General features: G+C 40.7%; 1 protein-coding gene across 1 annotated transcript; it reads left to right on the forward strand.

Annotated features, from left to right (window-relative positions):
* The first annotated feature begins 220 nt into the window (after positions 1 to 220).
* hsp90b1 (heat shock protein 90, beta (grp94), member 1) lies at positions 221 to 15,725 on the forward strand. The gene is made up of 28 exons (XM_063479412.1): positions 221 to 384; positions 894 to 996; positions 1,319 to 1,460; positions 1,552 to 1,668; positions 1,753 to 2,084; positions 2,344 to 2,455; positions 2,566 to 2,694; positions 2,904 to 3,020; positions 3,113 to 3,250; positions 3,347 to 3,424; positions 3,529 to 3,594; positions 3,834 to 4,103; positions 4,252 to 4,497; positions 4,618 to 4,754; positions 4,845 to 4,923; positions 5,079 to 5,238; positions 5,470 to 5,534; positions 9,020 to 9,323; positions 10,408 to 10,443; positions 11,494 to 11,546; positions 11,644 to 11,727; positions 11,980 to 12,086; positions 12,233 to 12,386; positions 13,611 to 13,712; positions 13,802 to 13,876; positions 13,979 to 14,047; positions 14,137 to 14,272; positions 14,417 to 15,725. Exons 1-28 carry the CDS (start codon positions 336 to 338, stop codon positions 14,548 to 14,550), a joined length of 3,594 nt encoding a protein of 1,197 aa, XP_063335482.1. The 5' UTR covers positions 221 to 335; the 3' UTR covers positions 14,551 to 15,725.
* The last annotated feature ends 314 nt before the right edge of the window (positions 15,726 to 16,039 follow it).

Consider the following 16,039-nt stretch of genomic DNA (forward strand, 5'->3'; position numbering starts at 1 on the left):
TTCCCTACAATGAAAGGTAAATTTTAGGAAGTGATGTGCTGATTATTCATTCCTAGCCAATGGTGTCCAGCCACGATTTTCGGGTCTAGGCATATGTTGAAGAAACTGATTGGACAACATGTACCGTAGACTGTATTGTGATTGGTCGACGGTCGTGCGTGGTGCACAGCCATTGGTCGGTAGTCACGGGGTAAGGCGAGTGGGTTCTTTTGGTGGGAGAGACAGCTAGTCATTCCTCGTTGTAAAAACCAGTGCTGCATGCGCTGATCTCCCGGCTATTGTCTCAGCAGCTGAAGGCTCAAGTCGTCAGGCAATCAGTCAGGAAGCATCTCACAATGAAACGAGTCTGGGTGATAGGGCTTCTTTTTGCACTCTTAGCATTTGGTGAGTAGTGGCATTTTTTTTTAAATTATTCATTATTTTAGCTACCTTTAGCCCGTATGCTAGCACTAACTTGGCTTTTGCTTTTCTTTTCATTCACTGTGGAGTTTGCACGTTCTCTCTGTACTTGACTTTAAAAGGCTTGCAGGTGTCAAAGCAACAGTCTAGCTATATATATATTTTTTTTCCAATGACGGAGAGCGTATTTAATTTACCTGTTATTTTAGAGTAACGCCAGTGTCCGTTAATCTCCTTGCCTTTCCAGAACTTTCTAGCAGAAACACCATCTGTGTTGAAGCTGTCTCATGTTAGCTAACCTCCACTGTTGCATACATGCACGTTTGAATAATGATTAAAAAGCTAACACGGTCAGACGTTACGTCTTAATTAATTTGGTGACTGTGAGCATGTGTTTGCACAGTGCTTTAAAAAAATTAATGAGAGTCTAAAATTACCACATGTTCCCGGTAATTGATAATGAATTTTAATCGAGCAACTTCGTCCCTTGACAGCTGCCGTAAAGGCAGATGATGAACTTGACGTTGACGGGACAGTAGAGGAGGACTTGGGTAAAAGCAGGGATGGCTCCAGAACAGACGATGAAGTGGTGCAGAGGTAGGTGTTACTTTCCGTAAGTCCATATACCTTTCTAGAAAACTGCAGTTACTGTATCAGGGAAAGTCCACTAAATCTTAGCAGAACAAGGTCAAGAAGATAAAGCTTGTGTACAGGTGCTCAGGGCCACTTTGGAGTTATAGTGGAGGCAGAGGTGTGCAAGTTTTACTGTAAAGTTGCTTGTAATAATAGGAAGTTGTATGTATCTTGCTTTCATCTTCAATCTTAGTTATCTGAAAGGACAACAGGTTTGCTTGGCAGCAAAGATTTGCTGTCGTTCCCCTCTCTTACCCTGTTTGTATTTGCATCTGTCTGCCTTCAGAGAGGAGGAGGCAATCCAGCTGGACGGTTTGAATGCAGCTCAGATTAAGGAACTCAGGGAAAAATCTGAAAAACATGCCTTTCAGGCTGAAGTTAACCGTATGATGAAGCTGATCATCAACTCTCTCTACAAGAACAAGGAGGTGGGCAGGAATAATCTTTACTCAACCCTGTGTCTACATATTTTTTATTTAAGACATTTCTCACAGAGCTCATCACTTTTTTGTGCTGCAGATCTTCCTTAGGGAGCTGATTTCCAATGCCTCGGATGCTCTGGATAAGATCCGCTTGTTGTCCCTGACCAACGAGGATGCAATGGCCACAAATGAAGAGCTGACCATCAAAATAAAGGTATGCATTAACTTACTGAATGCGGACACCTTTAATGGAAAAGCTGTGCATCCACTAATTGAATTTCATTATTTCTATCCCCAGTCTGATAAGGAGAAGAACATGCTGCACATCACTGACACTGGTATTGGAATGACCAAGGAGGAGCTAGTAAAGAACTTGGGAACCATTGCCAAGTCAGGCACCAGCGAATTCCTTAACAAGATGACAGAGATGCAGGAAGAGGGACAGTCTACCTCAGAGCTGATCGGACAGTTTGGTGTCGGTTTCTACTCTGCCTTCCTTGTTGCTGACAAGGTCATTGTGACATCCAAGCACAACAATGACACACAGCACATCTGGGAGTCTGACTCAAATCAGTTCTCTGTCATTGAGGACCCCCGTGGGGACACACTGGGTAGAGGAACCACCATCACGTATGTTATTTATGTGCTAACATTTGCCCACACCAGATTTGGTTTCTTGATCTTTTTAAACAGCTCTTGTGAAATTAATTTCAATGCGTGGCTCACTTTATTTGTCAAAGCTTATGAAATCGTAGTTTATGTCTATGTGTTGTTAATGTACAGTCTCTATTGAAGAAGAACTGCAGAGTATTTTCATGCTGCTACATGAGTCTGAAATGTTATAAAAGCCTGGAATTTTAAATTTAATCTTGTCTTTGTCTAATTGCAGACTTGTCCTAAAGGAGGAGGCCTCAGACTACCTGGAGCTGGAGACCATCAAGAACCTTGTCAGGAAATACTCTCAGTTCATCAACTTCCCCATCTATGTGTGGGCCAGCAAGGTGACTACTTTGTCATTTCCTTCAACACTATGAGTCAGACTTAATCCCAGACTGAAACTGACGAATATGGAAATGAACAAACGGTTGCATAATTTCTTTTAACATTCAAGACTGAGACGGTTGAAGAGCCCATTGAGGAAGATGCTGAGGCAGCAGAGGAACCAGAGAAAGAGGCTTCTGAAGATGAGGCTGAAGTAGAGGAAGAAGAAGAGGACAAAGACAAACCAAAGACAAAGAAGGTATGTTGATGAAGAAATGGTGGTTGAGACTATATTTACGTGTGTGTGAGTGATCATTAACAGTTTTTTGTTTTTTTTTTATGGCGGGTTAAAGTCCCATTGAGTCATTAAGATTTATGGACTATTTTACTCAGAAAGAAGTCTGTGAAAAGATGTCTGATCTAAAATGTATATTTTTCAAAAGTTATATAATTGTGTGTGATGTGTAGGTTGAGAAGACTGTGTGGGACTGGGAACTGATGAATGATATCAAGCCCATCTGGCAGAGGCCTGCTAAGGAGGTTGAGGAAGATGAGTACAAGGCTTTCTACAAGACCTTCTCAAAGGTAGGCACACATACTTTATCAAACCGGCTCTATAGGCTGGTATACTAATGTCTGATTTTTATAAACTTTACCCATCTTTCATTTTCCAACAGGACAATGATGACCCTATGGCTCACATCCACTTCACAGCTGAGGGTGAGGTCACCTTTAAGTCCATCCTGTTTGTGCCCACTTCAGCTCCCCGTGGGCTGTTTGACGAGTATGGCTCCAAGAAGAACGATTACATCAAGGTGTGTACTCTAAGGAATATTTAGTATCAGATTTATTCAACTTTTTCAGCAATTCCCCAAAAACTGAGTTTCAAAGTAAATGCCTTCCATTTGCAGCTGTTTGTCAGGAGAGTTTTCATCACAGACGACTTCAATGACATGATGCCCAAGTACCTGAACTTCATCAAGGGAGTGGTGAGTTATTTTTAACTGTTATTCGGTCTCATGCTAATGTTATGTGCTTGGTCTCTGCATTAATATCACCTGCACTGTGATTAAGGGAAACTTTATTTTGTTAGGTTGACTCTGACGACCTTCCTCTGAATGTGTCCAGAGAAACTCTGCAGCAGCACAAACTGCTCAAGGTGAGCTCAACATGCAGCCCTGTTCGCTTCCCATTCTATCATTTAGTCATCATTAACCAATGAAGCCTTTGATTAAAATGGATAATGAAGCAACAAAGCAATTTCTATGTAGTGCAAATCATAAAGTGCTTTCAGGAATAACAGGGGGCACTAGAATATGGTTAAATTAAAGATTCTGAATAACTAACGCTAGATTTAATGCAGTATGAAATGGTCATTACCTACTTTGTCTTTTTCAGGTTATCCGCAAGAAGTTGGTCCGTAAGACTCTGGACATGATTAAGAAGATTGCAGAGGAACACTACAACGACAAGTTCTGGAAGGAGTTTGGCACCAACATCAAGCTGGGTGTGATCGAGGATCACTCCAACAGGACCCGTCTCGCTAAGCTGCTGCGCTTCCAGACCTCCAACAGTGAAACAGACCCGTCCAGCCTGGAACAGTATGTGGAGCGCATGAAGGAGAAGCAGGATAAGATCTATTTCATGGCTGGCACCAGCAGGAAAGAGGTGAGTGAGTGTGTGTGTGTGTGTGTGTGTGGGTGGGTTTTTTTTTTTTTTTTTTTTTTTTTTTTTTTTTTTTGGTCAGGAGAAAGAAGTGTAAACTATCCTACACTAGCTGAAATTCTCATGTCTCTTGTTCTTCCATCCACTACAGGCTGAGTCTTCTCCCTTTGTTGAGAGGCTCCTGAAGAAGGGCTATGAGGTCATCTACCTGACAGAGCCTGTGGATGAGTACTGCATCCAGGCACTGCCAGAGTTTGATGGAAAACGCTTCCAGAACGTGGCCAAGGAAGGTGTCAAATTTGACGAGAGTGAAAAGGCCAAGGAGAAGAGGGAGGCCCTGGAGAAGGAGTTCGAACCTCTCACAACTTGGCTGAAGGATAAAGCTCTAAAGGACAAGGTAATTCTGTGATATTAAAAGAATGGGGCATGAGTGCCAGCTGTAGAAGCAGTTAATTTTGGCTCTAGCTGCTCATTTATGTCTGCAACATTTAATGCATTGCTGTTTATTCCCCAACAGATTGAGAAGGCTGTTCTCTCTCAGAGGCTAACCAACTCACCCTGCGCCTTGGTTGCCAGTCAGTACGGCTGGTCAGGGAACATGGAGAGGATCATGAAGGCACAGGCCTACCAGACAGGAAAGGACATTTCCACAAAGTGAGTGTTAATCCTGGGCTCATCTTTGCATTTATTACTCCCACTGCTATTGCTTTGTTCTAAATCTGTATTTCCATTTAATCTTTCCAGTTATTACGCCAGCCAGAAGAAAACACTAGAACTCAACCCCAAACATCCTCTTGTCAAGCAGTTGCTTAACAGAGTCAATGTGAGTTTAACCACTGTCATTTTTGTACATCTGTACTATAGTAATGGTCCTTTACTAAGATTACCATCAAATTACTTAGTAAATGTAGTTCATTACATGAATAAACTTAAAATGGAGCACATAGTTGAACAGTTTCTTTTCCTCACATCCCCCAGACTGATGCTGAGGACCAGACTGCATCAGATCTGGCTGTGGTTCTGTTTGAGACAGCCACACTGCGCTCAGGATACCAGCTCGCTGATACAAAAGCTTATGGAGACAGAATAGAGCGCATGCTCCGACTCAGCTTGAATGTACCACTAGATGAACAGGCAAGTCACTGCAGCTCTTGTATGGTATACTAATTTGCATAGCAGATGTTTTGGTGTCTGAACTAATGGTTCCTCTTCCAGCAGTGAGCCTTTTTGAGTTTAGTCTTGTCTCTGCTTTTTAAATCTTCTTTGTAAAATGTTAAGTATTTGTGCAGTGATTTTTAAGACTGTAGGATATGTTTAATAATCATGGCTCTTTTATAGATTGAAGAAGAACCTGAGGAGGAGCCTGAAGAACCAGCAGAAGATGACTCTGAAGATAAAGAGGAGACTGTGGATGAGGATGATGACGAAGAAACGGTGAGAACACTTCACACACTCTTGCTTGAGGACAATGTAAAATTAAGAATCTAGATGTTGAAGTGGTTTACTCTTCTGACTTTTCTCTAATCACGCTTACAGACAAAAGACAAGGATGAACTGTGAAGCACTGAAGGGAAGAGCGTGTAACAGTGGAGCTGGGAAATGGACTTAAGTCTCTGTTTCAGTGCCACCGTGGTCACATTATTCTGGGTGGGGTCCCTGGGTTGGGGTTTTTTAAAGCGAATATTTGTTTTTGTTTCTTTTGTATTACATTCCTCATGACTGTAAATTTGTTAATATTTAACTGACCTGTTTATGGAAAGATGTGATCCTGTCTATTGATCAAATAAATGTTTCGTGGAAAAAATGCTTACATCGTTTCTGGTGTTTTATTCAAAACTGAAAGAGTTGCTTTCAGACAGGTCTTGGCTACTATTTTCTTTTTCAGTCATCTTAATCCCAACATATCAAAAGTACAGTCTGGCTGTAGCTTATAGTGTAATACATCTACTCATGCATAGGGTGCCATGACACTTTTTACAGTTTGTTTTCAGACTGAAATGATGTAAAGAGTCATGGTGACATGAGCTGTTCTACATTTAGGATACTTTACTGTTCTTTTCGGTTGCACATTTATGCAAATTTAATGAGGAAGGATGCATTTAAAAAAAAAAAAAAATTAAGTGCACTGAGGGTGACACCACTGTGGTTTCTCTACAGCAACCCCAGGGAGATGGCTTACTAGTAAGATGTCATGAAGACTGATGCATCTTGTACAGGATGTCTTCATTGAGCCATGGCTTTTTTTTTTTTTTTTTTAAATTTACTGAAAGTGAGCAGAACTAGGTGCCTAGCCTTAATTGTTGGATATAGTGATTTTGACTATAATATTGTACGCTAAATGCTAAATCTAATAAAATCTACTTGTGTGGGTTTATCTCAAAATCTGTTACAATGACCTAAACATGCAGACCACAGGCTTGTCAAGGTTTACAGGAAAGAGGGGAGGGGAGGGCGTCTTCACCACTGAATTAATTATCTAATTTTACACAGTAAGCTTATTTTACCCTTAGTAATACCCAAGGAATACATTTGTTCCAACACACTCAGGAAAGACGGCAACTTAATGACACTTGAAACAGGAAGCAACATCAACTGTATTCTAGTTTAACAATACATTGTAATGTAGTGGGATGTCCAGTAGGTGGCACTAATACATTCAAAATGGGTTCTAGCAGCCAATGAATTAAAGAAGGACGTACTCAATCATTACGTCATTAAATTGACTTAAGAGGTTTCAGCTTTACATTTTTGAGTTGAAGCCATAGAATAAAAACACGGAGCCCTTTCGAAGCTGATATCGCCCCACTTCACTTGGCAAGTATTATTTAAGTATTGCAAAAAGACATGTTTTCCGCCATTTCTTCAGTTTAAATGCACGTGCGAGAATGCCAGTGAAGAACAAAAGAAAAAATTGCAGGCCTAAAAAAACAATCTACATCTGATGAACAGTATCTAGAAGTTATGTTTTCTTTTCTCTTCTTTATATATATATATATATATATATATATATATATATATACATATTCGCTGTTTAAGTGTAGTTAACAATTACACCAATGCAAGCTCCACTGGTCTGTTGTGAAGCTTAAAGTAGAAACAGTCTTCAGGATCTATGGTTCAGTGAACAGGGCTGACGCACAGTGTGTGTGTTTGTGCAGCTGACTCTTACAGTAGATGAAATGATGGCGTTGTGCTGTATTCAGGTGTGTGTGTGTGTGTGGGGGGGGGGGGGGTCTTATAGTTCACAGTGGTCTGGAATAGTGAGTTTGAAAGCTAACAGCTAAACTGCAGCAGTGGAGCATTACAGGTCACTCCATCGACATGCTCCCATTCGCCGGAGTGAGAAAATGCTGCGCCTTTCTTAATAAAGGGTGACAGATATGGGCCACAGCAGGGGGAGGGGTGTCATAGTGGAGCCACAGAGGAATGATAACCATGGCAGATAATAGCTGTGCTCCTTTAGCACAATTATTATCTGTTTCCTCAAGTGGTTCCCTCAAACTAACCTTCTCTCTGCTGGAAGCCTTGAAATTCCAACACAATATGAGAAGGGATTTTTTGGGGGGGGATTTCTCACACTGTAGTAGTTGTGCCACCACATGCCATGACTAAAACTCACCTGAGGTCACCCAACCTCAGCAAGTGGGCAGCCTTCCCACTTGCTCTGCATTCCAGTTTAACCCTTACCCCCTTGTTTTGCTCTACTTCCCCTTGTTCTGCTAAGCTCTTTGGATTAACTGTTTGACAGAATGTAGTTTTGCAGGCTTGTGAACTCATGTCACTCCTACAAATGTTTCAGGTATGAGAAAGTGTCAACCAAATTTGAACTCATATTGTGGATATACATTTTTGTGGCTCAGTCATATTGTAACCCACAGCAGAGCATCATTAGTTCATCTCTTGATAGATGCCCATATGAAGTCTATGATTAATGGGCTTTAGTTTGAGACCTAGACTTACTTTTTCTTTGTCTGAGCTGTTTTTCTAATGTACTAAATGTTCAGCTACACAAGTCCGTGATATCACGGGGGAACGTTTGATTCTGAAATGAAACTTCATTCTGGCGTGGTCAAAGTGTTCTGACAGGTCCCATGACATTAAAATATCCAGCACATTTATTATTATTTTCTCCCTAAGAAATGAGCCTCCAAACTCTCTAAACTATCATAAACGATCTTTTCTTATTAGCTCCTTTAAAAAGAAGAAAGCCTAAATAAAAATACAGAACGAATCTTTATTGATTTGTAGGTCTTTACAGAGGTCTTAGATTTTAATGTTTACCTGTTTAAATATGAATTACATGTGGGAAAACAAACAAATAAACCAAAAATAGTACATTTCCCTCAGATTCAGTGTTTATCATTGCATGGCAGTACCTTTTTGTCTTTAGCCTTGCTATGTCTGCTGTTGCTGTTTTTTTCTTTTTAAATAATATGCGATGTTCCCCTTCTCATTTAATCATATTTTAAATCGTTTAGGGTAAGTATGAGCGAACAACCACGGCAAACATACATGCCAGACCGCAGGATATTTGATCTAATCTCTGTTAGTGAAAAATCGATCTATGACTGAAAGCGCCTTCCCCAGGGCTCCTCTTTCCCATCATTTGTATTTTGCGACTGACTGCAGTTTCTGCGCCGCTGCTGCTCATACGCAATCTCTGGATAGGTGGTTGCCATGGATTCCTGGGTCACATGCGTGGGTTTCCTAGCCAGAAGCAGCAGAAGATGTTCGGACCAAAAATCCAGAGCCATTTTCATTCAAGAAAAAGAGAGGATCCGCTGTGGAGGGCTTGCTGAGCGGGTGGTCTGACTACACACCCGTCTGCTGATTTCGGCATCTTTAAAAAAAAAAGCCAACCAAAAACACGACGGGACGAAAACCTGATCTGGGTGCTTTTGAATCACTGAAATTCGCAGCAAACCGGTTTTGTCCACATCCATAGACTGATAACAGGAATGAGTATAGAAATTCCTGAAGGACTGACGGAGCTGTTACAGAGCTTTACCGTGGAAGTGTTGAGGAATCAGCCCAGGGACTTGCTCGAGTTTGCGCTACAGTATTTCACCCAGCTTAAGGAGAACGAGACCAAAGAGGCCTCATTTGGCAATGACCAAAATTCGGCCCCGAGACTTGGGAAAGCGGTCAATTTCATTGACGAAGCCATGCAGATCGATTCGGAAAACGGAGAGGAGGACGACGACGATGACGAGGAATTCATAGGTGGGCTAACATATTCACCGTGCGTGTTTCTGTCAGGGGGGGATGCTGAACGTGACTCGAGATGCTTTGCTTTGAATTGTGAGCATGTATGGATGGATGGATGGCCGCACCGCGGCTGTTCTGTGGGAGAGAATGAGAAACCACATCGAGCGCGCTGATGCTGCCGCCATACATTTACAACGGCTCTGTCATTTGCCATATATGGTCACCGAGGCTCAATGCTGGTTCACGAACGTGTTTTGCTCTTCACGTTTCTGCTCAGAGAATAGCACCTGCACACTGCGGCTTCTTTTGCTTTATAAATAATTATGATAGTAATAAAAACATCTGGACCGTTTAAATGTTTTCTGTCTCAGGTGCAGGCCCGGTGGGCCTCCCCTTCATATGTACCAAAAAAAAAGAGAAAAAAAAAAAGACAAAGCTTGTAAAACATAAAGGCCTACAGCTTCAGCTGTTATATAGATGCAGGCAGTACACAATGTGCCATCGACAGGCCTACATTTCCTGAAGTATTTAACACAGTGACTACTGCCAGAGTGTAATGAGATGCAGCCAGAAGCAACCCAGAGCTCTGACACAGCATCCCAATGAGTGGTGGCTTCTGCAAGACTGGCTGCAATGGTTACATAAGGAGAAATGCCTCGCATGCAGTTGTTAAACGTCTGTGTTTTGGGTCATTGTTGTGCCCCCCCCCCCCAGCCAACCACCATTAATGCCTCCCATATTTCAATGAGATTCCCCGGTCAGCACTGGCTGGCAGGCCATTAATGGACGAGACCTCCTATCTAATGTATATTTCATATTGACCTATTGTGTAGCAGCTTGGCACTGTTTTTCTCATTTAAATTTGATTCAAAGGCTAAAATCCACTTCAAAGCAGCTGTCCCCCATTCAGCTTTTACTCAGATGAATATAGACCCTAATGAGAATGCTCTACTTGTGCTGTAGATGTAGAAATACAACAGCCTCAAACCTTCCTAGCAATAACAGTTTGTGATGGATGGATATCTTTTATGGTGAAATCTAACATGCTTTTTAAAAAAAAAAAAATACAGATATACATCTTTCTTTTTCTTTTCTCCAGCCCCTGTGATAAACAGATTCATCCGAAGAGCATCAGGTGAGTTGCCATCTTCCTGTTGTGTCAAGGAGGGAAACTCTGGACAGTGTCTGAGCTGAAAACATTAAATAAAGCCTTCTGTGACACATGACTAGCGAGGCTGCGTCAGATTGGTTTCAGTACAAGTGATACTTAAGTATTTTTCCATCTGTCTTTTGTTACCGTCTTCCACTTATTGTAATAGTGTTGATTTGTTACAGCTTGTGAAGCCACTTTGTCTCGAACCCGTCAGTGAGTAATGTAGCAATAGTAAAGTTGCGGCTTCACATAACTTTGTTGTGTTTGGATAGCTGCTTGGTTTGCCTTTCTGAATGGAAAGAATTATTTATTAATAACTTAGGTATTTACCTTACCTCTTATCACTTCAGACGGGGAACGAACATCTTTTACTTAGCAAACCGTAAATCTTGCACATGAAATGAAAACAGATTCAATTAAGTTAACATTAAGCTGGTCACTTACCATATTCCACGTTAGCGTGTGTCAAGTTGAAAGTTTTTTATACCACTACCCCATCTTTCTGTTAACATATAGGAAGGAAATGAGGTAAGAGTGCTGTCATCCATCACCGCATATTCCTGTACTCAAGATGAGAAAAGTTGTTTTTATTGAAAGATTTATTGCCTGAACTGGTCCTGAATCATCCCTGGAATTTGCCTTTTTTGTTTGACTGGGATGAAGTCTGTGCCGTGGGCCACCTGAAGATGAACATTTGTTTTTCAGATGTTATGTAAGGTGTCGTTATTCATCTAAAAGTTCATTTAAAGAAAAAGTGAAGCTTTTTCAAATAAAGACCTGGTAGACAGTTCCACTGGAAGTGAGCTCTCAGAGACGCTAGAGACGCTGGTATACTTCAGCATTATAATTCGCGAACGGGAAGAAACAATTAATAAGGGATCAATTAACAATTCTATTTACAAACACCTTTGACATCTACTGTCGCTAATAACAAGAAAACTGCCCCAGAGTCGAAAACACTATATGGACAAAATAACTGCTGCTCATCAATAAGAGAAATGTAAATGTGATTTGTGTGTTTGTGTCATGCAGTGTGTGCTGAAGCATTCAATCCTGATGAAGATGATGAGGATAAAGAGCCAAGGGTAAACTGCATCCATCCAGTGATTTTTTTATTTTTTTTTTACACAATTGGTTTAACTGTTCAGAGGTTATAAGTGTGATTCGTGATTTATGTTTTAGGTCACTCACCCCAAAACTGACGAGCAGAGACAGAGACTACAGGAAGCATGTAGGGACATTCTTCTGTTCAAGAATTTGGATCCTGTGAGTGGATTATTCCATAAGCTCTTCTCTGGTTTGTGCCCTGCCATATCCTAAATTAAACAAAGGGAAACATGGCCCAAGGCCAGTAAATTTCTTCTTTTTTTTTTTTTGCTGCATGCCCAGTACACCGTGCCTAATTTTTTTTAGAGATAGTTATTTATTTATTTGTTTTGGAAGGTCAAAAACGAACTCTGAGTGCATTCAGCGTGATTCTTTCACTGTCTGACTGCTGTCCCCCCCCCACCATGACAGGAAGAGATGTCTCAGGTGCTGGATGCCATGTTCGAGAAGTTCTGCACGGAAGGGGAACATATCATTGATCAAGATGATGACGGGGACAACTTCTACGTTATCGAAAGGTGGGTTTAACTTACTCGTGAATTTCAAATCGCATCATAGTTGATTATTTAACTTGAAAAAGTGAACACAGTTGCTAAATAATTGCTGAAATCATTGTTTTGTGCTAACTAAAGATGTTTTTTTCCCTCGCTGTCTTTCCATTCAGTGGCACGTTTAACATTTTCGTGAAGGTTGATGGCACGGAAAAGTTGGTAGGCTGCTATGACAACCGAGGCAGCTTTGGAGAACTGGCGCTGATGTACAACACCCCCAGGGCGGCCACAATAGTCGCCACTTCACCTGGAGCCCTTTGGTGCCTAGTGAGTAAACCATTACACCGCACCCCCCTACAATAGCACAGTTGGATCCTTAATCGGGTTTTTATAGCATGCTGTGCTGTCAGCTGTCATGATTTAAGTAAACGGGGAGTTTATCTGCGACGGTGTGGAAACCATCATTAGGTGAACACAAATTAAGGCGAAAGCAGCTGTTTTACCTCCAGGCTCTGTTCGTTTTATTGTTACATTTCAGCATGGATGCTATTTTACTTAAGGAAAACTGGCAAAACATCCAGTTAAGTATCCAGTCGCAGTCTGACTTGTTTCTGAGAAGCTGCTGTTTATTAGTGACTATGAGAGCCATCGCTGAACTGTGGGTAACGTCTCGGTTAAGTCCTCTCAGTGCAGCTGGGTAGGTTGCTGCCATATCCTATGCTGACCTGAGAACTTGTAGGTTGTTTTTATTTGAGTCTCTAATCTCAAACAGGAAGCCCCTTTTGACCACCAATTGGTTTAGGTCAAGGAGGAAGAGTGCTGCCAAAAAATGCATCCAGTCAAACAGTCGACCCTTTATTTATGGCCCTTGTTTATTTTGTAAACAAGCGATAGGATATGAACTTGAAGTGGGTCCAACTTTAGCAACCTTTAAACCATGAGGTTCCAGCCTTGGTTGCGCCTTTGGGTGAGGGAAAAAGGTTTGTCAGCTATAGGGCGCCCTCTGCAGTCAACATATGTGACTGCAGAGGGCGCCCTATAGCTGACAAACCTTTTTCCCTCCTGCAGCACAGTATGTTACTGCAAGCTTTGTTGACCATGCTGTCTGTGATATTATTCCTTTCTTTGTGTTCAGGCTTGGTGTCCTTTCATTCATTTCATTCACATAATGACACATGGATGATGCTGTTTCTTTTCTTTTCTTAAATTCAAACTATAAGTGCACACTATTGTTTTATGTGAGCTATTTGATGAACAAACATAAGATAGATAAGATAACTCTTTATTGTCATTGCACAGTCATACCTGGTGCAATAGTATAACGAATTTGGAAACTGTCCCACGTCGGCACTACACACAACACAACATGAGATCAGTCTGGACTTCTTGGTTGGGGATTTTTCATCGTTATGTTTATTATTATTTTTATTACTGTATAGCACTATTATGAATAATATTTTATAACGTGTGAATTGTTAGTTTTTATCTAACCCCATGGTCAGTGTCATCAGAAATTGTGTTTAATGAAGCCTTATTTTAAATCTGTTTCAGGATCGTCTGACATTCAGGAGGATCATAGTGAAAAACAATGCCAAGAAGAGGAAGCTGTATGAGGCATTCATTGAAACGCTACCCCTGCTTACATCTTTAGAGGTCAAGATTAACATTGTCCTCCAGCATTTACACAGTGTACTACATATTTACAGTAAAACATTTGCAAACCAAATATGTTTCATGCACAGATGTCAGAGAGAATGAAGGTAGTTGACGTGCTATCCACCAGGGTGTACAGCGACTCGCAGCAGATCATTGCTCAGGTGAATAATGTCTTCGTACAATCTGCTTTTATTGGACATTTTAAAAAAAATTCTACATGTTTTTGTGCTCCTTTGCAATTGCTGTGTTGCTTTTTGTCATAGGGTGATTTAGCGGATTGCTTCTACATTGTCGAATCTGGCCAGGTTAGAATCACTATGAAGAGAAGCCGGGTAAGTTTGCACTGCCACCCGTTAGACAAGCCTCTGATTAAAAAAAAATCTCTGGAAACTTAGAGTACGCATTTCTTTTTCTCTGCTAGACAAAAACAGACCAAGAAGAAGAGGAGGTGGACATCGCTACATGCTCCAGGGGCCAGTATTTTGGGGAGCTTGCTCTCGTCACAAACAAACCCAGAGCTGCATCTGCCTATGCTGTGGGGAGTGTCAAATGCTTGGGTAAATTTTGTGCAGTTTTGTGCTCGTTCGTTCATATATCGCGCCAAAGATGCACATCTCCCAGTAAAACACATATTATTTTGTACCATCCTTTTCAAATTCACCTCCAAGTCCTGACTGTATCTGTGTTTTCTTCTTCATCAGTCATGGATGTTCAAGCCTTTGAGAGATTGCTAGGCCCATGCATGGACATCATGAAGAGAAACATTGCTAACTATGAGGAGCAGCTGGTGACCCTGTTTGGAAGTAGCCCTGAAATTGAGCAACAGACTGCATGAAGCGACTGCAGTGGACTGTAAATGGGTGGATGGAAAAAGGCTTGTAACCACTTAAACAGATTTTCTTACAAGAAATGTGAATATCCACCTACATAAACCATTTGAGTGTCAGATATATAAAACACACGTTGTTGGAAGGTTATGGCCGAAAAGTAAAGCCAAAGCAGAGTTGCTTAAAGCTTGTTTAAATTACATTTTCCACAATACTCACCTTAAAAAAAAAAAATGTAAGTGTGCATTTTACTTGTCGGTGTCGGGTGCATTACTTGTTTGTAATTTGAGCATTTTTTTTAACTTTCACATTTTCTCCACAGTGTTATAGCCACACGTACAATATTATATATATCGTTTGTAAATTTCTAAACATTGCGTGTCAAAGTCAAAAGCCAAAGCTGATTTCTTACTGGATAAGTGCGAGCAAACGTCACATGTACAAAAGGGCCCAAACCTGAGAAAGGGTAAACAGTTTGTAAAGGATAAAATCTTTGACATTTTGGTTACAAAAAAACAAAAAAACTTGGCAGTATCCTAAAATTTCTACAAAAATACATTCCTGTTTAGCATAAGATGGAGTCCCTGGAATACATGCTCATAAACCACGTATCACTGTTGCTAAGTGTTTGTGGCCGTTAGCCGAGTACTATGCTTTTTCTTTTTTCAAAAAAGCAAAGTTCAGAGAGATAGCTGATAGTTTTGTAACAACACACAACACATTGCTGTATAATTTTAAAACTGAGTATTTACTGTTATTATAATAGGCCCACTTTAAACTTAAGAAGTTGCCCAACAAGACAGTAGTCATTACAGGCAACATCTTAAGGCAACTCATTTTTCTGTGTTTCAATGTAAAATTTAGGTAATACTGTTTTTGCATAGGTGAAACATACATTATTATGACATCCATATTTGCTGTCTACCTCTGCCAACAACTTCTACAGTTTTACGCTCAACAGGAATCTAAAGTGGGTCCTCTCTCTTACTTCTTCTCTCTCTTTTTAAAGTAATTGAGGTCTTCTGTATTTTGTCTGCAGCTTACATGGTTTAACTGGTTAAACATGCAGATTTTATCCCCCACCCTCCCCCGTAGGACTGGTCATCTTTGAAGGCATAACCACAATACTGGTTAAAAGTACTGTATGTTTCACTTTTCATGTCAATAAAGAATTTTTTTTGTATTTATGCTTCCTGTCAGTATTTGTTAAAAGAATGAAAGAGTCAGTTTCTTACTGACCCACTCATTCTTCATGGCAGTCCCCATATCTTCTACGAGATTATTTCGTTACGAAAAAGAGAATTTAATCTTTAAAACGATGTGTCCATGTGATTCTTGCTGTAACTGCAACACTGCAGATAAAAAATAGTCATGTATTGTTCCTGTTATTGCCAATCAGCTGTTACTGGCTAGTAACAGGCGTGTACTTTTATCCAATGAGAGGATAAACAACAAACTAGGGGACACCTCTCATATTTTTCTCAAACATATCAACCA

This window comes from Pelmatolapia mariae, linkage group LG7 (assembly GCF_036321145.2).
Source record: "Pelmatolapia mariae isolate MD_Pm_ZW linkage group LG7, Pm_UMD_F_2, whole genome shotgun sequence".
NCBI classification, from domain to species: domain Eukaryota; kingdom Metazoa; phylum Chordata; class Actinopteri; order Cichliformes; family Cichlidae; genus Pelmatolapia; species Pelmatolapia mariae.

Bases quoted from the DNA above. Each gene is read 5' to 3' on its own strand.
- hsp90b1 (XM_063479412.1), top strand. From the start codon at position 336: ATGAAACGAGTCTGGGTGATAGGGCTTCTTTTTGCACTCTTAGCATTT. The intron at 1,669-1,752 runs GTATGCATTAAC...TTCTATCCCCAG, and splicing joins AGCTGACCATCAAAATAAAG to TCTGATAAGGAGAAGAACAT. The intron at 11,728-11,979 runs GTGAGTGGATTA...CCACCATGACAG, and splicing joins TGTTCAAGAATTTGGATCCT to GAAGAGATGTCTCAGGTGCT.